Source organism: Tasmannia lanceolata, unplaced genomic scaffold, assembly GCF_043159265.1.
Source record: "Tasmannia lanceolata isolate RefF3 unplaced genomic scaffold, GAP_Taslan_0.1 ptg000016l, whole genome shotgun sequence".
Taxonomy (NCBI): Eukaryota; Viridiplantae; Streptophyta; class Magnoliopsida; order Canellales; family Winteraceae; genus Tasmannia; species Tasmannia lanceolata.
Window position 1 is genome coordinate 6,812,205 of NW_027518693.1, and position 27,241 is coordinate 6,839,445.

The 27,241-nt window shown below is 39.0% G+C and overlaps 1 protein-coding gene and 1 pseudogene across 1 annotated transcript; one reads left to right on the forward strand and one right to left on the reverse strand.

The window, feature by feature from the left end:
• The first annotated feature begins 435 nt into the window (after nucleotides 1–435).
• Nucleotides 436–8,877, forward strand: LOC143848033 (putative oxidoreductase At4g09670). The gene is made up of 2 exons (XM_077356806.1): nucleotides 436–966; nucleotides 8,074–8,877. The coding sequence occupies exons 1-2, from the start codon at nucleotides 505–507 to the stop codon at nucleotides 8,692–8,694; spliced, it is 1,083 nt and encodes a 360-aa protein (XP_077212921.1). The 5' UTR covers nucleotides 436–504; the 3' UTR covers nucleotides 8,695–8,877.
• Nucleotides 8,878–25,813: 16,936 nt separating this feature from the next.
• On the reverse strand, nucleotides 25,814–26,266 carry LOC143848927 (putative oxidoreductase At4g09670 pseudogene; annotated as a pseudogene).
• Between the last annotated feature and the right edge of the window lie 975 nt (nucleotides 26,267–27,241).

Below are 27,241 nucleotides of genomic sequence, written 5' to 3' on the forward strand. Positions count from 1 at the left end.
AAGGGCCCAACTAAATGCTTTAGATCACTGAAATAAGCAGGCCCCACTATATTTTTCCCTCAGATCCCCACCGCCTGTCTAACTATAATATGGGATTTGGTAGGAACTTTCGCATGAAGGCATTTCATGGGTGGAGTTGCATGAGAGAGCAGCTAGTATGGTAATGGAGTGGGTGGAGTTGCATGAGAGAGGAGCTAGTATGGTAATGGAGCTCTTTCACTATGGCAATAGAGTTTTCACGTTGGAAAGAGGAAGGCTGAGGGAAGAAGAAAGAAAAAGTTCAAACCGTTATTTTAGGCCGAATAAGCCAAGAAAATCTAAACCGTTATTTGTAGCTCTGATCTTACGCACGGAATTGAGAAATTACCAAAAAAAGCGTGTGGCAGTAACATTACCCATTTTATCCGTTACTAAAACCCATAAACCTCCTTTGCCCTTTTTGTCTTCTACATTTCTACTTCGGTTCTTCTTCTTCTTCAGAAAAAGAAAAAAGAAAACAAAGTAATGGCTAACAATCCGATACGTTTCGGCATACTGGGTTGCGCCGATATCGCCCGAAAAGTATCCCGAGCCATAATCCTGGCTCCCAATTCGACTCTCTACGCAATCGGCAGCCGTTCGATCGAAAAGGCGAAACGATATGCGGCTGAGAATGGATTTCCCGATTCGGTGAAGCTGTACGGGAGCTACGAGGCCGTGCTTGACGACACGTGCGTGGATGCGGTGTACGTGCCACTCCCGACCAGCTTGCACGTGCAGTGGGCGGTATTAGCCGCGGAGAAGAAGAAGCACGTGCTTCTAGAGAAGCCCACTGCGTTAAACGTGTCGGATTTGGATTTGATCTTGGAAGCCTGCGAATCCAACGGTGTACAGTTCATGGATGGGACCATGTGGATGCATCATCCGAGGACTCAGAAGATGAGGGAGTTTCTTTCTGATTCCGCCCGTTTTGGGAAGCTTAAATCGGTAAAAGCTCTAATCGGTTTGTATAAAAATTTGACTCGGACAGGTTGACTCTGTGACTCGGGCTGGAATTTCATTGGTTAGTAGGGCTGTCAACGGGTCTAATTAGGATCGGACCCAAATGTGTCTAGGTCACCACCTGGGTTTTTTAATTTTGATTTTGGTTTCGAATACTGACGTCAGTTTTGGTCGGAAATTTTGGTGGAAATCCTATAAAATCACGGAAGTTTATAAATGCACAAAAGTTATATGATGCCCGACCGTGAAGTCCTGTCAAGGTGGTACATCAGAGGTATCACGCCTGATATTTGATCCAACAGCAGCATCTTAAAAAGTGGTCTGCTGTTGGATCAAATATCAAGGGTGGTACCGTTTTGACGGTACTTCACGGTCAGGCATCATATAAAAACTCACATATGCAAATGATAGAATTTCAAAATGAAAGTTTAGGAAATGCTAGAATAAGCACAAATACACACTTAGAAATCGTTATATAAGCAAGGCAAGCTTCCATAACGGTTTAACAACATTAACACCAAGTGACATTAACTGATGTGCGTGTCTGATAACTCAGCGTACATGCCATGTTTCACATGTAATTCATATGAATATTTATACATAATATATACACATGTAATTCACATATACTAATTTAATATACCACTAATGAACCTACGATTTGGATTTCGATATGGAAATGGGGACTTTTGGTTCATTTCGTGTTGGTTGATGTGGAAATTCAAAACCATGGGACTACCATGTAAGGATGATGATCCCACTGTAAATAAAACAGAGCAGAAAACAGAGACTTGAAACTAACTTTTCTTGCTTAATAAATCGAGTGAAATGAATTACAAGTAAATAGACTAGAAAACTCCTAAAAAATAGCAACAACTTTAACAAACATAAAATATCTAAAACTGCTTCACTAAAGTCTTGGTCTTCCTCTTTTTATTCTGACTGAAGATAGCAAAAGATTTCCCATGCAACAGAACCTGAAGACTCAGTCAACATTCCTTATTTCTTTGGTGAGCAGTTGGTGATGATCTTCAACACTTCCCCTCAGCACCAACTCTCTTTCTATGACACCAAACTTCTTCCTGAATTTCACAAATTTCTTCAAACACAAACCTTTTGTTAATATGTCAGCTATTTGCTCATCTGTATGAACTGACATGAGGGAAATTTCTCCACGAAGAACCTTTTCTCTTATGAAGTGATAATGTACTTCTACATGCTTTGTTCTAGCATGAAACACGGGATTCTCAGCTAGTTTAATTGCACTTTCATTATCACAATAAATACTAACCACACAACAAGTGATTTGATTCAAATCTTTCATCAATTGAACTAGCCATACGCTTTCCTGCGCTGCCATTGCTGATGCTCGATATTCTGCTTCAGTTGTAGATAGCGATACAGTGGGCTGCCTCTTGCTGCACCATGAAATAGCACCGGATCCTAGGTTGAAAATATAACCTGTTGTAGACCTTCGAGTTGATAGATCTCCAGCGTAATCCGCATCGCAGAACCCAACAATTTCACATTTCTTCCCTGCTTCATAAAGTATACCAAAATTCAATGTTCCTTGAATATACCTTAGAATTCTACGAATTGCATCGAGATGTGGCTTCCTTGGTTTTTGCATGAAACGACTTACAACCCCAACTCCTTGGGCTATGTCAGGCCTAGTTAGAGTTAAATAGATTAAACTCCCTACTAGTTGCCTGTACATGATTGGATCATCTAGTTCCTCTCCATCATCTACCTGAAGCTTTGCATTAATTTCAACTGGGGTTGTAATGGTGTTGCAGTTTGTCATTCCAAATCGATCAAGTAACCTTCTTGCATAACTTTGCTGACCGAGAAATATCCCGTGCTTGCTCTGATCGACTTCAAGTCCTAGAAAGTGTTTGAGCTCTCCTAATTCTTTCATTTGAAACCGAATTCCAAGATTTTTTCTGATTCTAGTAATTTCTGCAACATCATTCCCTGTAACTATCAAGTCATCGACATAAACGGAAATGATTGAAGTATTTCCATCAGTGATTCTTACAAATAAACTAGAATCAGATGAGGCTAGTGAATACTCATTTGCTTGCAGAAATTCAGCAATCTTACCATACCAGGCTCGTGGAGCCTGTTTTAAGCCATATAAAGCTTTTCTGAGTTTGCAGACATAGCGTGGGTCTTCTTCAAACCCCTTTGGTTGTTCCATAAAAATTTCTCTATCCAACTCGCCATGTAAAAATGCGTTCTTAACATCCAACTGCCACAATTTCCATGACTGACTTGCAGCTAGAGCGATAAGAACTCGAACAGTCGTAATTTTCGCCACGGGACTGAAAGTTTCGTCATAGTCATGACCAAACTGTTGAGAGAAACCTCGAGCCACTAGCCGAGCTTTAAATCTTTCTATTGATCCATCTGTTCTAGTCTTGATTTTGTATACCCATTTGCATGAAATGGGTGTTGCTCCTGTTGGTCGAGGCACAAGATCCCAGGTTTCATTTTCTTTGAGAGCCTGGATTTCTTCAGCCATGGCTTTCTCCCATTCTAATTTTCCTTGAGCTTCTTCGAATGAAATTGGTTCATTGATGTGAACTTCATCATCTATTGTGACTGTCCATGCTGCAGTTAAGGCTGAATTTGCATACCTTGGATTCGGCTTTGGAGTTCGAGATGGTCTTCTAGGTTCTGTATTGTCTTCTTCAACTTCTGGTTCGTTCCATTGAGATGGTCTCAACTCTTCTGCTGTTCTGGTTTGATGCACAGCTGTTTGCCATGGGCTAGATGATGTGGTTGCTTGATTTTTTTCATTTTGTATCTCCTTTTGACAAGATTCAATTGGTTCTTTGTCTATTTGTTCGAGCATAGCATCCGATCCTATCTTTTCAAGTAGCTCTACCTCGAGCTCTCTGCTGTCTGGAAGGGTTGCATGCTCTAGTGACCACCACGAAGATGCCTCATCAAAAACAACATTTCTCGAGACATGAGCACGTCCAGTAGATGGATCTACACACCTCCAACCTTTCCTTTCTGAATCGTAACCGGTAAAAATGCATCTAACAGCCTTCTTTTCTAATTTGCTGCGTAAATGATCAGGTACAAATACATAGCAAACTGAACCAAAAACACGTAAATGACTTACATTGGGCTTAACACCAGACAATTTTTCAACAGGTGAAATGAAATTGAGCTTTGGTTGAGGAAGACGATTAATAACATATGCAGCGGTCTTCATACATTCAGCCCAAAACCTGGTTGGGACATTTTTTGCATGCATCATGCTTCTACATGCTTCAGCCAAATGTCTGTTTTTCCTTTCGGCTACCCCATTTTGCTGGGGTGTATTGGGGCAAGTAAGTTGTCTGCGTATCCCATGCTCTTTCAGATAGGATGAAAACTCATTTGATGAGAATTCACCTCCATTATCAGATCTTAAACATTTGATTTTATAGCCAAGATTATTTTCTACTTGTTTGTGAAACTCCACAAACATTTTGAATACTTCCAAGTTTTTCTTTCAGAAAATATATCCAAACATATCTTGAAAAATCATCTATAAATGTTAATAGATAACTTTTACCTCCAATGGATGGAATTTTCACTTTGCCGAGGACGTCAGAATGCACTAGCTCAAGTGGCTCTTTTGCTTGGAACGCAGATTCGGTGTATGGTAGCTGATGTGCCTTCCCATATTGACATCCAGAACAGACAATGTCATGTCTAACTTCAAGTTCGGGAAGCCCTCTTACCAATTGTTTTTTCATCATAACTTTCAGCTTCATATATCCAACGTGTGCAAGATGAGAGTGCCATAAATCAACAGTCTCATTTTTTCGAGTTCTATCAACATATGCATCTTGGGCTGTCATAACATAAATTGATTCTACCCTCTTTCCTTCCATGCAAGGCGTCCCAAAAATCTGCAATTCTTTGTAGATTTTTACATCATTTGGACCAAAGATGACAAAATTACCTGAGTTAGTAATTTGAGATACTGACATCAGGTTCTTCTTCATGTTGGGAACGTGATAAACATCTTTGAGCAGGATATGCTTATTGCTGGATCTTGGAATGCAAGCGGCATCTCCTACATGAGCAATTGGCAACTTTGCATTGTTTATTGTCACTACCATCTTCTTTCCAGTGTACTCTGTCTTTGTGAGGAATTTTTGCCCATCTCCTGCCATATGGTTTGAACAGCCTGAGTCAACGATCCAATCTCTAGAATAGTCTGGTTGATCTGAGACATTTTCCTCCATAGAGCTTGTAGATACCACGTGATTAGAGGCTGTTAAAGCCATCTCAATTAACTCTTAACGGTTTTTCATCAGAGATAAGGAGATCTGCCCGTCCTTCTAACTGATCTTCATCAATGACAAGAAAATCTGCCCATTCTTCTTCATTGTCCTGAAAATTTTTCTTTTCAGCCACCAAGGATTGGTCTTCAACAATGGAGACAAAGGCGCTCCATTCGTCCTCGCTGTCATCATTCTGTTGAACATCATTCGATGTAGCAGAATTTCCTTCTTCAGATTTCTTCTTTGGTGCATGGCAATCCCTGGCAAAATGACCAGGCTTGCCACAGTTGTAGCATGTCCATGTTTTCTTTGAACTTGAGCCTGATTCACGATTTCTGTAAGCTTCCCCTCCTTGAGTGCTCCCTTGCCAAGGCTTTGATTTTGATTTGGGCTTGCTTCCCCGACCTGTGAAGAGTACTTCTTCATTTTCTTTCAAGGATATACCTGCAATTTGTTTAGCCAAACTCTCTTGATTGGCTAGAAGACTTTCCAATTCAAGTAGAGATGGATGAACTGGCCACCCTTGAATAGCTGTAATGAACCCATTGTATTCAGATTTTAAACCTCGAATAATTATCCTCCGTGTACGTGCATCGGTGATTTTGGATTCTGCATCAAGTTGGGTGATATCATGACAAATACCTTTTACTTTCATGAAGTATTAGGATATTGTCATGTTCCCTTGAGAGACTGATCCAATCTCATTCTCTAGCATCTGGAGTCTTGCATCATTTGTTTTAGAAAACAAGACGGCAAATGACTCCCAGGCTTCCTTAGGCGTCTTGACTTCACGAATATGGTCTAACATATCCTTCTGAATGGTGGCCTTCAGAACAAACAGAGCTTTCTCTGCTTTGATCTTCCACTTACGTGAAGCATCCTGGGAATCGGGTGTGCAGTTGGGAGGGACGGCATCAGCTCCATTCACAACCTCTCAAAGATCTTGACCCTGAAGATACGACTCCAGGCATGACTTCCAGTAGTCATAATTCGTGTTATTTAGCTTCTCGATTCCACCTGCTGAATTGGTGAGATCCATGATTGCAGCCAAACAGCAGGTCTTCGATCACAGCTAGACACGATCGCAGCAAACAACAGGTCTTCAAATCTCCAAAACCTCAGCAACTCTCCCAGAAAATCGCCTCAGCTTTGATACCAATTGTAAATAAAACAGAGCAGAAAACAGAGACTTGAAACTAACTTTTCTTGCTTAATAAATCGAGTGAAATGAATTACAAATAAATAGACTAGAAAACTCCTGAAAAATAGCAACAATTTAACAAACATAAAATATCTAAAACTACTTCACTAAAGTCTTGGTCTTCCTCTTTTTATTCTGACTGAAGATAGCAAAAGATTTCCCATGCAATAGAACCTGAAGACTCAGTCAACATTCCTTATTTCTTTGGTGAGCAGTTGGTGATGATCTTCAACCCCTTGATCATGACCCAAAAATGGCGACCGTCAGTTTCATCTAGAAAAATTCTAACAAGTTTATTTATGTTTTGAGGGCGTAGGGATTCAGGATCATCTTCTAGCCTTGTTGCATTGCCTATTTAGTTTGTTGGGGACCCACAAATCAATGGTTCTGATCGCTACACATACATTCAATTTGTGTTCGGCCTACAAATAGAATGAGACAAAGAAGGTGAGGTGGAGAGTAACCTGAGCATTTCTCATGAGCTTGGCGTCGGTAGAATTTTCTTGTCATTGACATTGCTTGGTTTAATGAGGGGTTGTTATCTAGGCAATTTGCTTTGTATTTGATTTCTAAAGCATTCTTTACACATAATAATGTTTTGATATTCACTTAGAATTCAATGTCATGTGCAATCTGATCGAAGCAATATTTGCTATATTTTAAAGCCTGAACTCACTCAAGGCAAAATTTGGTTGACTTGAGCTAGTCAATGATTGACCTAGTGAGTTTTTTGTTGACTTGAAGGAGTTGAATGAGCTTTTAATTGTCTTGAGTTTCTTGACTCTTGATAAGGCCGAAACTCATTTGACTTGGGCTAGTCAGTGATTGACCTAGTGAGCTTTGTGATCTTGATGTTGTCTTTTGCTGTCTCATGCCTATGTTTTCTAATTATAAGAGCATATTAATTGTAAGATCACTAAACATATTGAAGTAAACTGCAATTTCATCAGTAAAAAATTTGCATATTGGATCATTTGTCTTCCTTATTTACAGTCCTTTTTACCTACTTTGATTGGAGGGCGACATGTTTTCTTGGATGACAAGCTGTTCCTTGTCGAGCTATATATTACAGCTTTTAGGAGTTGTGGATGGGTTACTTTATTATTTCTGGTAAAATGCTCAAGGATGTAATTCTTCTCTGCTTTTATATTTATACCACTGAACCTTTATGTTCTATATACAGAATAGTACACACACATTACATTTCTCTTTTCTGTGCTAATGTTTGGTATCCCTTACATATAATTGGTCGGTTGATCTTGTGGTATTTTTTTTCCCAATGCGGTTAATTCAGCCAGTCTACTTTATCTCATTTTCATATTTTATGTTCTGATTTGTATAATTTCTACTGTCAATCATCCAATTCCCTATGATATGGGTGTTTTTCTGTACTCACAATCAGTTGATTGTCTAACAAATCTAATCTGGGATGGGCATGCACCATTGTTCCTGTGCGGAGTTCCGGCATTGGAAGCATTGTTGTCGACCATAATTTTTTTAGAATTTAAATTTTTTACTCGGCACAAATTTATCATTTCTCTGTCTTTGTTATGTACGTGATGATCTCGAAGTTGATATAATGACATTATTTTTGGGCCTCAGATGCATAGCACATTCACATTCGCTGCTGGTCCTGAATTTCTCGAGAATGACATTCGTGTGAAGCCAGATCTTGATTCTCTCGGAGCTCTTGGCGATGCTGGTTGGTATTGCATTAGGTCAATCTTGTGGGCAGCTGATTATGAACTTCCTAAGATGGTAACTGCCATTCGCGATCCTGTTCTCAACAAGTCAGGTGTAATTCTCTCTGCTGGGTCATCATTACTATGGGAAGATGGAAAATTAGCAACCTTCCATTGCTCATTTCTATCTAATTTGGCATTTGATTTATCCGTTCATGGCACAAAGGGGACCCTACATTTGCACGATTTTGTCATTCCTTTCGAAGAGAAAACCGCATCGTTTTCCTTTGCCTCCGAGACTGGGTTTAAAGAACTAGTGACTGGCTGGGACCAATTGCCTAGCGAGCATATTGTCACCACAGATTTGCCTCAGGAGGCTCTTATGGTCAAGGAATTTGCGAGACTGGTAGGGAGTATCAAAGAGTCTGGTTCCAAACCTGATAAAAAATGGCCTACTATATCCAGAAAGACACAGTTGGTGCTGGATTCTGTGAAGGCTTCGATCGACAAGGGTTTTGAGCCCATTAATATTGCGAGTTAATTTAGTCCACTTTATCCTCTGTTCTGCACTGTGAAATAAGATATTGTTTGTCCCTCTGGTGTGATGTTAGTCTATATTATGAGTATTGCTTGTCATATCAACTATTCTGTTTATATGATGCTTAAGACCTACATACCCGCTGTTTTCTTATAAAGATTTTGATGCCATGCTATGTTTTTCACATATTTTGGGTAGCTTACATTTATCTTTATTGAACATATCTTCAATGCATCATATATGATATATCTATGGCCTCATAACTGAGAATTAATTCATGTATATTGTCATTAAATGATTTCATTTCTTGGCAGCTATTTGTGAAATCAAAGTTAGCAAAAATTGAATGCAAATGAATAAAACTTGATATGTTCTTTTGTAAGATATTCTTAGCTGGTTTTGGAGTTCCTTTTTTCTTTTTTGAATGGTTTGCTTGTTTTGGAATTCTTAATCTTATTATATATATATTGTTTACTTTTTGCTCATAGAATTTTAGCTTTGCAAACACTCTAGATGGGTTGAGTTTCGGAAATCTAGGAATGGTGGTATGAGGTATGAATGTAAGGAAGTATGAAGAGGTAGAAAAATTATTATTCTCTTGGGCGGTAGGGGTGAAACATTACAATGAGTCAGAGATACTGGTTCTAGGAACAGGGACTTGTTAAGAGTCATCACCGACTCTCTACACTTGTGCCGGAGGGGCTGGGCCGGCGCGGCACGATGCGGGCTCACACGAACGTTGTTGAATCCTAGTTAAACTAGGATTAGTAGGTGTTTTAGTTATTTTTGGGTTATTGAGTCCTTATCAAGTAGGAGTTGCTATTATTTAGGATTATTTTTAGCTTTTGTTTATAAAAGAGAAAGTCCAAAACGTAACAGCTAGAGTTTGAGTTGAAATAGGATGACAAGTGTCTTGTTTTATAAATACAGTGAATTGCAAAAAGTGTGCATAGAGTAGAGATTACAAAAACGTCAGAGAGGGTGCAAATCTTGAGCATTGTAGACCAGAGAAGAGTCACTGACGTGAGAAGAGAAGAATAACGTAAGGGTTATTTGTGTGTTGTTTTACTTTCTTGAATAGAATATCAAGAGAAAATTCTCTCTCTATTCATTCATCCCTTTTGTCCTTTTTGGGTATTGCTTCTTGCTTTATTTGCTATTTGTGTGAAGAGGTATCAAAGCCTTATTGCTTTGATCTTTTGTTTTCTACAGGACTCAGGCTTTCACAGCTTGTGATTTGTTTATTTATTGCTCCACAGTTCATTCATTCACTAACTCGTGATGTGTTATTCTGGACATGCTTTCATGAGGGAGGGAGGTTTCTTCTAAAATTCTACTGAAAAAAACCAGAGGAAGTGATGACAGTCTGCTAATCAGGCCACCTTTCTTAGACCATGATCTGTTCAAATATCTGAACCCACTTTTAGGAATTATGATCTGCATTGCCTTGTCCCTTCACTGTAATAGTTTTTCATTTTAATAAATTTGTTATCTTTCAAAAAAAAAAAAAAAAAAAAAACTGCATTGCCTTTACCATATTCTCTTACTCTTCTGTATGTTTTGAAATTTCATCTGCAACATTTTTTCTGTGTGCAATAGTTCATTTACCTGACATTGATATTTGGTAATATAGATATGTTCAAAGTATAAAACAGATCGATAGATCAGGACATAAGATCTGAATGAACAGCTGTAAACATAGAATAATCTGTTTTGGGTCCCTTGGTAATTAAGGCACGGGGGAGGAAGTTGAAGATGAAAGATGAGGAGTTTGTCGAGAAAAATGAATCCCCAATTGTGGAACTTTTTCTTGCTTTCACCAATTATGTGCTTTCCAATTTTTCTTTTGAGACAAGCACAAAGGAGTTAAAAAAGGAAATTTGAAGAACACCTATGAACTGAAATCATTATGTGAATAAAACCTTACAATGTGACTCTGCAATTTGAAAATGAAATTTGGGCATCTTTTATTGGAACACCTAAACGAGTTCAGCACCCTAATCAATAAGTTGACGGCGTCCAATGCTAAAATAGTTGAACAGGAGAAGACCCACATTTTACTTTGTTCGATGGCTGAGTTATAGGGCAGTTGATTGAAACAGGGTGGAATCATGAACCTAAATTAAGTTCTCATGAAGGTAACGCTACTAACTTTTCTGAAAAGGCTGATGTGTTGTATGTATTAGAGAATTTGGATATGTCGAACCACTGGATTCTCAACTCTATGCATCTTTTCATATGACACCACATAGATAGTGGTTCAACAGTTATGTTAGGGCAATGTCGTTTACATGGCTGACAAAGGTGAGTTTCAAACGGTGGGAACTGGATGCACATGAAAGCAAATATCCCACATAAGATGACTGAGAGGATGTGGATGGGCTTATAAGGATTCGGGCATCCTCCCTTCAACAGCTAGCTTTTGAGGGCGAGTTCTATCTGGGTCCCAACATAAGGATCGTAACGTTTGATGATGTGTGCGCACCATATCTGATGTTAGACATGTTCTACCTTCTGAAGAGCGTATCAATGTGAAAATGTGATAAGCATGAGCTAAAATACTCTCCCAGAGGCACTCAATTGAAAGTAGGTAAAAAGAGATTCTTCATCGACAACCGAACACCCTACTTCACACTATTTCACTTTTACTTTATTTCACGTTTCATCTCACTTTGAATGCCATCTCATCAAGTTCTTCGGATTTCTTCCTTTTTTTTACATGGCGGCAAAACAATCAGACAGAACCTTATGATTTGATTTTGGGCTATTCATCTGGTGGAGTTAACGCCAAAAGAACGCTGGGATTAATATTTTTAACTGTCCACTTGTTGTGTTGAAAACTTGTCTGAGTTGGAATGCTCGTGACAACTCTCTGAGTTAAGCTTTGATTTTTGAATATATGATGAACATATATTTTTTCAAGGAAAAATACGAGCAGGCAAAACTACTAATGGGTCCCACTTGTTCAATGATCCAAACCGTCTATTTGTTACGCATTGGTATGGATGTGCTGTGTATCAAAATTCACTCCTACTGGATGATTTCAACCCTTGAAATGAGAGGAGAGGGATACCATTTCCCTTCATGAAAGGAAAATGATATCAGCACAACCATGCTGTAATAATTGCACCAACTCAGCTTGTCTTTTCTTATAGGACCAATTACCAATGGGGGACAAACATTAGGCAGAATTATCAACTGGACCCAGGCTTTTCAGAAATTACGAATGGGGGACGAAATATGTACGGAAGGAAAATTGGGGTCGAAAATGCCCTTTGCCTTTCTTAAAGACCACGTTGCTTTTACTTTTGTACTTTTACCTTTTCCCTCTTCTTTACTGTATCATTTTCTACTTTGGGGGTTTTTTAACGTAGCATTGGACGTGGGAAAACTCAACAAACACGTGAGTAGTATTTTTGCAATGTTTTTGTTTTCTCATATCTGTATTATCTTGTTTAGGGTTTTGTATTTTGTTGATCTCTAATGATTTGTAGTGGAAAACCCTTTTTGAGAGTTGAAAACCCGATTTCAGGTGGCTACCCTATTTTGAGGTTTTGTTTTGAGAGTTGCAAACCCTGTTTAGATATTTAGTAAGCCCCATTTAGATACTTGAAAACCCCTCTTTTATAGGCCTTAAAACCTTTAACAAACCCCTTTTGGAGAGTTAAAAACCCCTCTATTATAGACTTTAGAAGCTTTGAAAACCCTCTCCTAGAGAGTTGAAAACCCCTGTTTATATATAATCCAATTTAGATAATGGATAACTCCCTTCATAGATTTGAAAAGCCCCGTTCTATAGTCTTGAAACCCATCTAGATACTTGATACCCCCAATTAATCACATGATAAGCCTTTTTGTCCTTGAAAACCCTCCCTTAGATATCTGTTAACCCCAATTTAGGTACTTGATAATCCCTTTGGGACCTGAGAAGCCCTCTATAGACACTTGAAAACCCCAATTTAGTTACTTGATCAGCCCTATTTTAGACTTGAGCCCCCCTAGCCAACCATGTTTATTGACTTCATAACCCTCCTTCTTGAGACTTTAAAACCCCCATTTAGAGTGTTGACAACCCTGTTTAGAGATTTGAAAACTCCCTTTTTTCAACATTGTTCTTCTGACATCTTGTGTGTCTTTGCAGGTGTTTAAAAAAACCGAAACAATGGTTTCTCTTCTTTTACACTATGATGGAAAATTGAAGGATGAAGTTTCGTGGGAATATATCGGTGGGAGGAAGACATTCTTATCGATTGGACGACGAATCAATTTCCAACAATTTAAAGTTCTAATCCAGAAAAGAATCGGAACTATAGAAGGGCAGGTGATTGAATCCATAAAGTGTCGATACGTTGTTGATCCATATATATCCACTTTAATGGATGTCGATAATGATGATGCCTTCCAAACCATCATGAGGATGTTTGACAAAGATGTGTTTAATTCTATGATGATATACATATTCAAAAGCATTACTGACAATAGTAGAAATTCATTGTATTCGTCAATGCTGCCTCCAAACAATGTTTCTATTACGGGACCCTCTAATAATGTAGCCATTCCGTCTACTTCGAATCCACCCCAAAATCTTCCTCGAGAAGCAGAAAATGTCAATCATCCCCCGCGTTTTGAAGTGGATTTGCAAAGAGACTACGATGATGGACTTGATGGTACCAATATAGGAGGTAATTCAACACAACCGACTGTAAGGTATTGTCCTTCTTTACCAATGGTTTTTCCCCTTCAATATTTGAAATAAAAAATTAATCAATCTACTAGCCTGATTATATATTGTTCAACTATGCAGGTCTCGCATTGTCCTAAATGAAGAATTTACACATGATTTGACGGATCATGCCATTGAAGATATCCACGACAGACAAAGTGATGGAGACTTGGAAATGCACTTCAATAATGAATTTCAAGATGATTTTTGTGTCATGAGTGGTTATTTTGAAGAAGATAGGAATGATGATGATCATAGTGACGATGACGAGGATCATCATGATGGCATTGATGATGATCATGATGTTGATGATGGAAATCTTGGTGTCCCTCATGACAGTAGGCTGCAAATGGAAGTAGATGATATGTTTGTTGGGGCTCATGAGGTAGATGCTGATAATGTTGAGATTGAGAAGTTAACTTGTGGGGCAATGTTTGCAGATATGAAACAGTTCAAGCAGGTAGTTCGAGAGTATGCAATTCGGCAAAGATTTAAGTTTGTGAAATCAAAGTCAACACCAAAAAAATATGCCGTTCGATGTAAGGAAGAAGGTTGCAAATGGCGTATATCTGGCATTAATAATATGACTTATGTGTTAGTGAAGACGTTTGTTCCCGACCATACGTGCACAACTCAACTAAGGGGCAATGATCACCCTCTTGTAACATCAGCTTGGGTTGCTAAGACATGCTTACGCTTATTCGATCGCCCAGAAGAGATCGGGACAAGGATCATAAGAGAATATATTAAGATGCATTGGGGTATAACTATAAGCTATCGAAAAGCGTACATTGCGATGAACATCATCCTTGAAATTAAGTGTGGGAATGTTGAGGACTCTTACCGCATATTGCCTGCACTTTCAGTTGAGATGATGAGAAGAAATCCTGGCACCTATATGCGTGTTTTCCGTGGAAGAGATTTACGTCCAAGGGGAGATGATAGGTTTGTTCGGTTATTTTGGACATTTGGTCCCAGCATACGTTCCTTTAATCGAACACTCAGACCTATAGTTTTGGTCGATGGTACACATCTACGAGGAAAGTATCTAGGAATCTTATTGATTGCAGTCGGGGTTGACGGTAACAACGGATTATTTCCATTAGCGTTTGCAGTTGTCGAGACCGAGAACGAAGATAGTTGGAGGTGGTTTCTTAGGTTGGTGAGAGAAAACGTAATGTCAGCGGAGACGAACGTATTCACCATATGCTTAGATCGACAGAAGGGGTTGATGCAAGCAGTACCTATAGAATTACCTAATGCAAATCATAGTTATTGCATGCGTCACCTCGCCGCCAATTTCTATTCTGTGTTCAAAGATCTTTTACTAAAGAAATTGTTTTGGAGAGCTGCACGGGCATTGAGAGAGTGTGTTTTTAAAGAAACAATGGAGAAGATTAAGGAAATTAATGAAAATGCACACAAGTGGATAAGTGACATCCCCAAGGAACATTGGGCTAGTTTTTATTTTAAGGGGGATAGATATGATGTATTGACGACCAATAGGTCGGAGTGTTTCAATGCTGTCTTGAAGGATGCGAGAAAATTGCCGATTGCATCATTGGTAGAACACACTCGATGGAAGACTTCTGACTTCTTGCAGAAACGTCAAGAAATGGGTCAAGGTTGGCAGACAAAGTTGACCCATTACGCAGAAGAACATATGACATTGGCAAGGGAAGAAAGCCGCCAATATACAGCTTATCGAATAGGTGTTCATGATTATGAAGTAAAGTCCCTTCAAAATGTTGATGATGTGAACCTACACCTGCAAACATGAACCTGTCGTGCTTTCCAAACGATTGGACTACCGTGCGGACATGCCATGGCAGCTATTGGCATCACAGATTTTGATCCTTACGATTACTGCAAAGAATGGTATCATGTACAGAGGTATCGAGATACATACGATGAGGTGTTGCACCCTACACTTGATCGGACCCAATGGCAAGTTCCTGCAGAACCTTTAATGACACTATTACCACCACGTGCAAAGAGGCCACCTGGAAGGCCGCGTACGAGAAGAACGGATCGTGAATTGCAAAGCGGATTACATTACAATTGCACCACATGTGGACAACTTGGTCACAACAAAAGAAGTTGCAAAGAACCTCCCATCGTAAGACAACCTGTTGACGAAACTGCCATTGAACCTTCTGCACCTATTTTCAACAGGTACGTGGTACACATTATATGAATTATTCTATTTTTATAAAAAAATATTTTTCAAGAATAATTAACTGTGGTGCTGGTATTTTTTAGGTCTGGTGTACCTTGTGAACCTCCTTTCTTCTTGTAAAAGTGTGTTCCTGAGACAATGCATCGACGGCTTCACTCTCTTTTTTGAAACACAAGTGGATTAGTTGTATATGATGGATGACTTCGGTCTAATTTTTTGGAAGACAATTGGATTAGTTGCATACGATGGATGACTTCAGTCTCTTTTTTTGGAAGACAAGTGGATTACTTGTAAATGATATATTTTTGATGTACTTAACTAGACAAGGTGGGTACAAAAATATTTTTTTGTGTACTTAACCATTCTAATTTTTTTGTACTAAGTGAATTGGGATGTAATACATGAAGCACATTGAATGAATACAACATCCATTTCTTTGGATCCATATCTTTTGTTATTCCATCATGAGTAGAATTGTAATTCCATTGGAGGATTATCAAGTTACTGGTAGAGGATTATCAAGTCTACAAAAAAGGGTTATGTGAAGCTGGGGGTTTTGAAGTCCTTATTTTTGAGTTATCAAGTATAAAAATTGGGGTCACCAAAATCGAAATGGGATCATCAAGTCCATGTGTGTTGGCCAAAAGTTACTGGGCGATCCACATGGGGTTTTCAAGTCTTCGGTTTTGGGGTCATCAGGTATAAAAAATGAGGTCACCAAAATCAAAATGAGATCATCAAGTCCATGCGTGTTGGCCGAAGTTACTGGTCCATCCACATGGGGTTTTCAAATCCTCGATTTTGGGGTCATCGGGTATCAAAAATGGGGTCACCAAAATCGAAATGGGATCATCAAGTTAATGTGTCAGGCAAAAACTACTGGCCGATCCACATGGGGTTTTCAAGTCATGGGTTTTGGGGTTATCAGGTATAAAAAATGGGGTTACCAAAATCGAAATGGGATCATCAAGTCTGTGTGTGTTGGGCAAAGTTACTGGCCGATCCACATGGGGTTTTCAAGTCATGGATTTTGGGGTTATCAAGTATAAAAAATGGGGTTACCAAAATCGAAATGGGATCATCAAGTCTGTGTGTGTTGGGCAAAGTTACTGGCCGATCCACATGGGGTTTTCAAGTCATGGGTTTTGGGGTTATCAGGTATAAAAAATGGGGTTACCAAAATCGAAATGGGATCATCAAGTCTGTGTGTGTTGGGCAAAGTTACTGGCCGATCCACATGGGGTTTTCAAGTCATGGGTTTTGGGGTTATCAGGTATAAAAAAAGGGGTTACCAAAATCGAAATGGGATCATCAAGTCTGTGTGTGTTGGGCAAAGTTACTGGTCGATCCACATGGGGTTTTCAAGTCATGGGTTTTGGGGTTATCAGGTATAAAAAATGGGGTTACCAAAATCGAAATGGGATCATCAAGTCTGTGTGTGTTGGGCAAAGTTACTGGCCGATCCACATGGGGTTTTCAAGTCATGGGTTTTGGGGTTATCAGGTATAAAAAATGGGGTTACCAAAATCGAAATGGGATCATCAAGTCTGTGTGTGTTGGGCAAAGTTACTGGCCGATCCACATGGGGTTTTCAAGTCATGGGTTTTGGGGTTATCAGGTATAAAAAAAGGGGTTACCAAAATCGAAATGGGATCATCAAGTCTGTGTGTGTTGGGCAAAGTTACTGGCCGATCCACATGGGGTTTTCAAGTCATGGGTTTTGGGGTTATCAGGTATAAAAAATGGGGTTACCAAAATCGAAATGGGATCATCAAGTCTGTGTGTGTTGGGCAAAGTTACTGGCCGATCCACATGGGGTTTTCAAGTCATGGGTTTTGGGGTTATCAGGTATAAAAAAAGGGGTTACCAAAATCGAAATGGGATCATCAAGTCTGTGTGTGTTGGGCAAAGTTACTGGCCGATCCACATGGGGTTTTCAAGTCATGGGTTTTGGGGTTATCAGGTATAAAAAATGGGGTCACCATGGGGTTTTGGGATCATCAAGTCCATGCGTGTTGGCCGAAGTTACTGGTCCATCCACATGGGGTTTTCAAATCCTTGATTTTGGGGTGATCAAGTATAAAAATAGGGTTACCAACTTAGAAATGAGACCATCAAGTCTGGTGAATGTGAGCGGTGTTCTGGAGTCTAAAAATAGGGTTACCAACTTAGAAACGCAGTATACAACCTGTTTACTCAACAACCTGTTTGCAGAACAACCCATTTACACAACAACCTGTTTACACAATAACCTGTTTTGAACAACAACCTGTTTACACAATCACATCATTTCTCCTATTGAAGTTCTGAACAACACAGTATACAACCTGTTTACAGAACAACCCATTTACACAACAACCTGTTTACACAATCACATCATTTCTCCTATTGAAGTTCTGAACAACACATACACATGCCATTTAAGTTTTGAACAACGCAACAACTCAAACACAACAATCACATCCGTCCACAACATTTCTCCTATTGAAGTTCACATTTCCCAAACTCTCCTCGTATAAATCGTTGACATAGTTCCAGTCGCATCTGAGGAATGTCATCTGGACCAAAATTGAAAGCGACCCCACTATACATATGCTCCATCCCTTTGATCACAAATAGTCCACAGTCAAATCTGCAAAACAATAGGTAGTGTAAATGGAATAGGATTAAACTCTGAATAACATAAAGCATTCACATTTAAAAGGTTTATAGGCTGCCTTACCCATTATCTTGTTGTGGGAAGTCTGCCACTTGGGCATATGGAAAGTGGTCTATGTCACAACCATGGGACTTGAAATATTCTTTTATCAAGGCTACCTGGAGAAAAAATCAGAAATGAAATATAACTGTTTGACATATCTAAGAATCTTAGACTATCACTGAAAATGTTAATGTAATTACCGTATGCCTTGCTAGTTCGTCGAATTTAAGCTCTTTTGAGGAGTTGCACTCGAAGAAGGATTTTTTAACCATGTCAAGCACAAGCAGAACCCAGTGGTTGTTTTGACATAATGGGATCAAGACCATATTAATCTCTTCCCACGGGATATCTATAAGTCTAGCATTCAATATCCCTTTCGCAAGTTCATAATCTTTGACCTTTGTTTTCTCATCCGTGGTCTCATCCATGGTACGAAGTCTAGAAGTAAGATTTCCCTGTTGAAGGAAAGTCCTCGATTGAAAAAAAATGCTTCAACCACCAATGAAGGAAAACTAGCATTCTTAACGTAGAAAAATTTACTCACATGTACCAATGAAGGAACAAATATAATTTTGCTATGAAGAGTTGTTGATCTGTCCTTGTAGGAGTTCTGAAGAAACTTTCCGTATATATCCAATACCTTCAATAAAAAAAGTTGAAGAGAAGATTATTCATATCGTTATTGACTTACATATATTTTCTTAATCACCTTTAAACAAAAGTCACTTACATTATTACTGAGGTATCTTCTACGTCTCCACAGGCATACCAAGTCGTCAACAAATATCGTTATACCTTCTTCCTTCATGATACAACGACTAGAAAATGATATAATTGTTAGAAAATGACACAACTATAAACAAAATAAGGTTATACATTTTGCATCTACTTACCTTGTCTCATTCTTTAACAATTTTTTAATCAATTTAGTCCTCCTATCCTTCCCATTCTCCTCCTCTTCTTTCTCTTCTTTTTCCTCCTCTTTCTTCTCTTGTTTATTCTTCTCCTCCATCTCTTTAACTTTCTCCTCATCTTTGTCCTCCTCTCTCACCTCCTCTTTCTTCCCATTCTTCTTCTTCCTTACTAGCTTCCTCTTTTGGGGTAAAAGTGGTCCGTAGGGGCTCATCACGTTGTGGCTTGGTTTCCTAATGCGTGCCTCCATCTTCACGCATCTCTCAATGCTCCCTACTTCATTTTGTTGGTCAATGGTAACAGTACATGTTGTTTCTTTTCGCTCGTCCTCTTTTTTCTCTTCTACCTTCTCTTTCTCCTCCTCTTTGTCATCTTCTTCCTTCTCTTTCTCCTCCTCTTCGTCCTCTTCTTCCTTCTCTTTCTCCTCCACTGCCTCAAACCCTTCGAAGTGTCCTGAGCCTATTTCTTCTTCGACTTCTTCAACTTTTTCGTCTTCTTCCAAAATAAGTGTTCTTACTTTTTCTAACCTTTTTCTCCATCTCTCCTTCTCCCTTTGAAAGTCCTCCCTCTCTTTTCTGACTGCCTCCTTTGCCTTTCTTATCCTCATCCACGATCTCCTCTTCCTTTCATCCTCTCCACCCTCCTCATCCTGACTATCCCCATCTCTCTCTATGTCTTCATCCATATCAAGGTTGGGCAATGTTGAGGTTGTAGGGGAGTGACCCAATATTTCTTGGCCCTCTATTGCGGGTTCCTACCCATACAAATAAAGCAAACGATGATGAGTTTTTAAACATGGACCAATTACCAATGGGGGACAAACATTAGGCAAAATTATCAACAGGACCCATGCTTTTCAAAAATTATCAATATTTCTTGGTCTTCTCAGTGAAAGCTGGACGAAAATGCCCTTTGGCATTTACAACACGTTTTCACCTTGGTTTTTCCTTCTTCCCTCTTCTTTTACTTTTCCATTATCATCTCTTTTTTTTTTACCCTACCAGTCATCTTCCTCCTTGTTCAGCCACCATTGTTGTTGGCAAATCTATACATTATCTCTAGAACTCACCCTAAAAAAATAGTGGAAAACCCTAAAAACAAAACCTAAATACAAAGAGATAGATGGTAAGAACTTAACATTCAAGTTTTTAAGATTTGCCACCAACAATGGTGGCTGAACAAGGACGAAGATGACTGGTAGGGTAAAAAATTAAAAAGGTGATAATGGAAAAGTAAAAGAAGAGGGAAGAAGGAAAAAGCCAAGGTCAAAACGTGTTGTCAATGCCAAAGGGCATTTTCTTCCAGCTTTTATTGACAACACATCTTTTGTCCCTCTTTGATAATTTCTGAAAAGCATGGGTCCTGTTGATAATTCCACCTAATTTTTTCCCCCATTGGTAATTGTCCCTTTAAACATTAATCAATAACAAAAAATGATATGCTCTATTGGGATACCTGATCGTTTATATATTCTACTTCCTCCTCTCCTAGCGTCAGTGCGACCACCACCTGATGATTGAATAAGTTAATTCCTCAATAAGAAATTACAATTGATATAAGGACATAGGGTATCTAGTTTTATGTCTCACCTGAGATTCATCTATTTTTTTACTCTCCACAAGAGCATACTTACTCGCCTCCTTTGCTTTCCAATCCCATTTTAGCATACGAGGACGGGCATTTGGATCCTTCGGAACCCATAAGTTCGTATGCTCATATAACCACACCTGCATAGACAAGAGAAAGTTTCTTAATCATCACAAAAATTACAAAGTTTAAACTTTAACGGGTTCAATCCATCATACATGCATTGCCAACGAGCACCCTCCAAGATATGTGCCGCCATGCAAGCTGACTTTGTTAAGATATCCTATCAACCAATCATAAACAGCTTGGCTCCAGTTGTAGTTACCAATATTTTTTAAATCATCCACAAAGGGCCAGAACAACTGATCGACTCGATGGGCACTCTGAGTAAATAGGACGGTGGCAAATAGGTGTAAAAGTACATATGTCACGGTTTTATTTATGTACTCTTCCTCGATTCTCCCAACTATTTCCTTGATTTCCTGTAGAATCACAGATGCTACGACATTTGCTTTATGAAATGGCCAGCCATCAACAAGAGGAGGAGGGTTTCTCTTGTCAGTTGATATAACCCTGTTCACATTTATTGCCTCCCCTCTGACTGGTAGGCCTAACGCCAACGCTACATCGTTGACCTTAAAAGGAACTGAAATACTGCCTAATCTGAATGATTTAGTGGCAGGATCCCACTTATCATGTAGTGCTCTGATAAGGGGCTTGTGCATCACAATTTCGTCAAGGTGGATCAGATGTTTGAACGGGGTCTTCTCTAGTCTCTCGTAATGGTGTTGCTGCAACCCCATCTTAGCCAATGCACTCTTGAAACATGAAGGCGAACATCTTGCAGGGACATAAGGAGCCTGCAAATCAATTAACATCATCAAAACATTAAATGGCATATGAAAACTGAATGATATTGAAAACATAAATATGAAATACACTTACATGTTGCTTCCTCCCTTCAAATTTTCCCTTCCCCTTCCCCTTCCCCTTCCCCTTTTGCATTTTCCCCCTCCTCTTAAGAATCTTCCCCCTTTGAATCTTAGCCTTGCTCCCCCCTTTTTCTGTCACCTTTGCCATTTATCAAAACAGACACAATATATAGATCTGTGAAAAAACAAACAAGGTTATCAACTACATAATAAGGTTATCAAAACTCATATTATTTTAAATCAAAGGCAAGAGAAGAAAGAAGACAAGGTTATCAACTACCTTGTGATGACAAGAATGAACACAATTAGAAATTTTGAATTTTAGAAAAACCTATTTTTTAAGAGGTTTGCATTTCAAAAATAATCATATCATGATTAAGTTGTATCGGGGGCTATTGCTTTTGATATGACATGTATTCACTATTCTTTATCTTCTATGCTTGCAAGTGTTGGAGAGGTTGGCTCTTTTTCATTTATAACGAAATGGCAGATTGAAGCCATTTTATGACCACTACCTCAATATAACTTTCTTTCCTTTCTTATTCTTACTTTTTTTTTCAAGGTGTGTGAGCAAGATATAGTAATTTCGTGGTAATGAAGTATACAACATCAGGGACGATATGGATTCAGCTAGCCAAGACATGGCTGCTAATTTTATTCACAGAAAAAGACCAAGATGGTCAGGACAAGAGAAATAAATTTGTAGCACCCTTGAAGTATACAAGAAGTTCTTTGAACCCTTTTTTTCTTTTTTTAAAAAATTGATAGCAACTCACATATTCCTCTATAAGTTAGACAATCCTAACACCAAACATCATGAGGAGACAACTAAAGTATTTAACACTAACCAACCTTGAGAGGAAATCTTCATACAAATAACCAAAATAGAACAGGTAGACCATTCAAATAACTGAAATAAAAGATCCGAAAATAAACATTACAATTTAGGATAAAAAACACTCTCACAAAATATGAAAATCAATTTTCACATGAAAGATCATTCAATCACTTTCATAGTCATCATTTTCCAAAATTGCTTCTGGAAGCTAGTGTCCTGTTTCAAACCCCTTCTAATACAAACTGAAATTTCTTCTTTTTTTTTAACAACCATCGTAATCTAGCTTTAGTCTCTATATATATTTTCATTTCACACCTCATTTTTAAATACATTCAAATCATAGTAGGGAAAGGCACACACGCACCTTTTTTTTATATCAGTTTTCACATTTTGTTTACTAGTCTCTTATTTATACATTCGAGTATGTTCGTTACAGCTCCAACCTATCAGTTCTACACCTTAGAACCAACCTGAATCCATATAAAGGCTCTATTTACTACCTGACTAAAGAGGGGTTTTCAAGTCTCAAAACAAAACCTCAAAATATAGTTATCCACCTGAAATAGGGTTTCTAACTCAGGGTTTTCAAGTCTCTAAACAGGGTTTCCAAGTCTCTAAATGGGGCTTACCAAATATCTAAAGAGGGATTTTCAAGTCTCTAAATGGGGCTTACCAAATATTTAAAGAGGGGTTTTCAAGTCTCAAAACAAAACCTCAAAATAGGGTTTTCCACCTGAAATCGGGTTTTTAACTCTCTAGGAGGGGGTTTTCAAAGCTTTTCACCTCTCTAGGAGGGGTTTTCAAATCTCTAGAAGGGGGTTGTCAAAGGTTTTAAGGTCTATAAAAGAGGGGTTTTCGAGTATCTAAATGGGGCTTACAAAATATCTAAACAGGGTTCCCAACTCTCAAAACAAAACCTCAAAATAGGGTATCCACCTAAAATCGGATTTTCAACTCTCAAAATAGGGTAATCCATCAGAAATCATTAGAGAGGAACAAAATACAAAACCCTAAACAAGATAAAACAGATATTGGCAAAACAAAAGCATTGCAAAACCCTAAAAAAAATTGAAAAACAAAACCGAGATAGAGAAAATGGGAAAAGAAATAAAAAACTCACGTGTTCGTCGACTTTTTCCACCTCTAATGGTGGCTGCAAGTGAAGGAGATGACCGGTAGGTTAAAACCCCAAAGTAAAAATATAGAAACAGTAAAGAAGAGGGAAGAGGCAAGAGGCAAGAGTAAAAAAGTAAAAATGAATGTGGTAAGAGGGAAAAGGGCATTTTCGACCCCAATTTTCCATCCGTACTTTTTTCGTCCCCCATTAGTAATTTTTAAAAAGGCTGGGTCCAGTTGATAATTCTGCCTAATGTTTGTCCCCCTTTGGTAATTGGTCCTTTCTTATATAATTGGCTTGTGAGAGGAACTGTAACAATATTTGACAGCTCTTTACAAAATAATAAAAGACGAGAGATCAGTGCAAATATAAAAAAAATGGCTGTGCAGATATCACTTATCTCATTCATTAATAAAAGGAAAATTATTAAAAAAACGCAAAGTAGTACTTTTATTGTGAATCAAGGGTAGACATTTTAAATTCATAAAGTAGGGGCTGTGAGATACTAAAATTTTGGTTTTGTGACAACTATACCCCTTTGCTTTTCCCACCCTTTTTAGAGGCTCTAATCCCTATGTTTCTCACCTACCTATATCACCTTTTTGTTTTCTTCTTCCCTAAGCCTTCCACAAGCCTTCTAACGTGAAACTCCATTCACAACGTTTCCAAGCCCATTGCCATTGTAGTTTTGAAAAAAAACTCTATTGCTAACATTTCCAAACTCCATTGCCATTGTAGTGTTGAAAAGAAACTCCATTTGCAACGTGATAAAGCTCCATTGCCATTGTAGTTTTGAAAAAAAAATTACATTGCCAACGTGATAAGGCTCCATTTCTATTAGTCTTCGTCGGATTTCCGACGTTTGTTTCAGACTTCCGACTCGGAAGTCCGAACCAACCTTCGGATTTCCGACAGAAACCAGTAGATTTGCCATTTCTACTGGTTTCCATTCGGAAGTCCGACCATTGGTTCAGACTTCCGACTCGGAGTTTAAGGCAGGGTCCCCTAGTGGTTTCTGGGTAAAAATGTGGTTCCCTAGTGGTTCCGGGGTATCAAATGTGGTTCCCTAGTAGTTTCGGGGTAGAAAATGTGGTTTCCTAGTGGTTCCGGGGAAGAAAATGTGGTTTTCTAGTGGTTCCGGGATATAAGATGTGGTACCCTAGTGGTTCCGGGGTATAAGATGTGGTTCCCTAGTGGTTCCGGGGTAGAAAATGTGGTTCCCTAGTAGTTCTATGGTATAAGATGTGGTTCCCTAGTGGTTCCGTGGTATAAAATGTGGTTCCCTAGTGGTTCCGAGATATTAAATGTGGTTCTCTAATGGTTCTGGAGTATAAAATGTGGTTCCCTAGTGGTTCCGGGGTATAAGATGTGATCTTTGAAACAAACTTAGATGAACCACTTGTTTGATAAAGGGTCTAGGATAATCTAATCAAACTTATGGATCCCATATTTCTTAGGTGGGACACGGGTGGGGCCCAGTGAAATAAACCATTTATTTGTTTGGGCCCTGGTGTAAATAGAGAGGACTTTCTTCCGAATTGGTCTCCATAGGATGATCTGAACCATTAGGATTATAGAGGGTTAGAATAAATGGATTCCATGAAAACAGCCTTAACAAATCAGAGGGTTGTGATCATCCTGTAGAGAAGATTTTATGGCACTACATGAAAGGGCCCAGCAAGTAAATGCTTTAGATCACTGAAATAAGCAGGCCCCACTATATTTTTTCCCTCAGATCCCCACCGCCTGTCTAACTATAATATGAGATTTGGTAGGGACTTTCGCATGAAGGTATTTCGTGGGTGGAGTTGCATGAGAGAGCAGCCAGTATGGCAATGGAGCTTTTTCACTGTGGAAATAGTGTTTTCACGTTGGAAGGAGGAAGGCTCTGGGAAGAAGAAAGAAAAAGTTCAAATGGGTATCCGAATAACATCGGGATTAGAACCACAAAAAGTGGTGGGAAAGAGCAAGGGGGGTATATTTGTTCTAAAAGCCATATTCTCTAACTGACAGCCCCTTTTTTATAAAATTAAAATGTCTACCCTTTGTTTACAGTTTAACCAAAACTTTGCATTTTTTTAATAATTTTTCTTTAATAAAATTGTAAATACATCTAATACCTACCGATTTTAGCTATCCGAAAAGCCTCGAATCAGATAGGATCTCCTTCATCTTTTGGGTCCTAGGATGGTGCATCCACATGGTAGCGTCCATGAATTGTACACCGTTCGATTTACAAGCCTCCAATATCCGATCTAGATCCGTCACGTGGAGGGCCGTGGGCTTCTCAAGAAGCACGTGCTTCTTCTTCTCTGCAGCTAACACAGCCCACCGCAAATGGAGGCTCGTGGGAAGGGGCACATAAACGACATCCACGCATGTGTCATCGAGAACCTCATCGTAGCTTCCGTAGATCTTTACGGACTCTGGAAATCGATTCTCAGCCACAAATCGCTTCGCCTTTTCGATCAAACGGCTGCCGATTGTGTAGAGGGTGGAGTTGGGAGCGAGAAATATTGCTCTCGATACTTTCCGGGCGATCTCGGCGCACCCTAAAATGCCGCAACGGATCGGTTTTTCTCCCATTTTTTTTTTTTTTTAGTGTTTTTTTCTCAGTTTGTAATGAGAAGAAAGACCAAAAGTTGTAGGAGAAAGGATGAGAAGGGGAAGAGTGATTGAATTAGCTTTTGGCCACTAAGGATGGAAAATAAATGCCACTAATGTTTCTTGGAATTACAACTGTGACACTATAGTTTACTGGTTAGTCACAGGTGAGAGGGGTGTTTGTGTGAACGGATCCAATTCGGACCGGATCTTTGCTCTGTCTGGGTCACGATCCGTTTTGGTCTTAGCTAGGTTGATTGTGTTATTGGGATCTACTTTTACAATGTGAGTTTGTCAGTTTCGAATTGGAACATCCATCCGAGCGTCTAGGTCTTAGCTAGGTTGTACATAGTTAAAAAAATTTATAAAATAAAGTTTAAATATTTTATCCAATATTAGTGTGTATCGACCCTATTTGTCATCAACTACTACTAATCTTTATATTTAAATAAGTAAAATAATAGTTTGAAATAAAAAATTAAGCTGGACCACATAGAGGTGCAACTTTGGTCGAGCTTAACCCGAACCTCTCGTGTTCAACCCGATTTCAACTTGGGTTAGGTTGGCATTTTCTTATGTTGGGTTGGGAAAAGCCAACATGAATTAATTTCGAGTGGGGTCAGGGTTGAGGTCTTGGGCAGCCCAAATCCGGACGATTTCCATCCTCTATTTAATTTCATCGGGATTTTAAAAATATTTTTTTGGATTGCCATTGTGATTTTTAAAATATTATGGTTATATTTTCTATATTTTTTGCTTGAGGCTAACCCGAACCCAACTAGACTTGATTTGGAAAAAAAGCAGGTTAGATGGGTCAGTTTGGTTAGGCCGGTTGACTATTCCCAAGCCGAGGCTTGGGTTAGGTTGGGTCAGGTAAGGTTAGGGTTGCACCTCAACCCACCCAACCCAGCCCGAGTTGCACCCCTAGAGCTGCGCACACACATCTAACCTACAAGA

Bases quoted from the DNA above. Each gene is read 5' to 3' on its own strand.
- LOC143848033 (XM_077356806.1), top strand. From the start codon at position 505: ATGGCTAACAATCCGATACGTTTCGGCATACTGGGTTGCGCCGATATC. The intron at 967-8,073 runs GTAAAAGCTCTA...TTTGGGCCTCAG, and splicing joins GTTTTGGGAAGCTTAAATCG to ATGCATAGCACATTCACATT.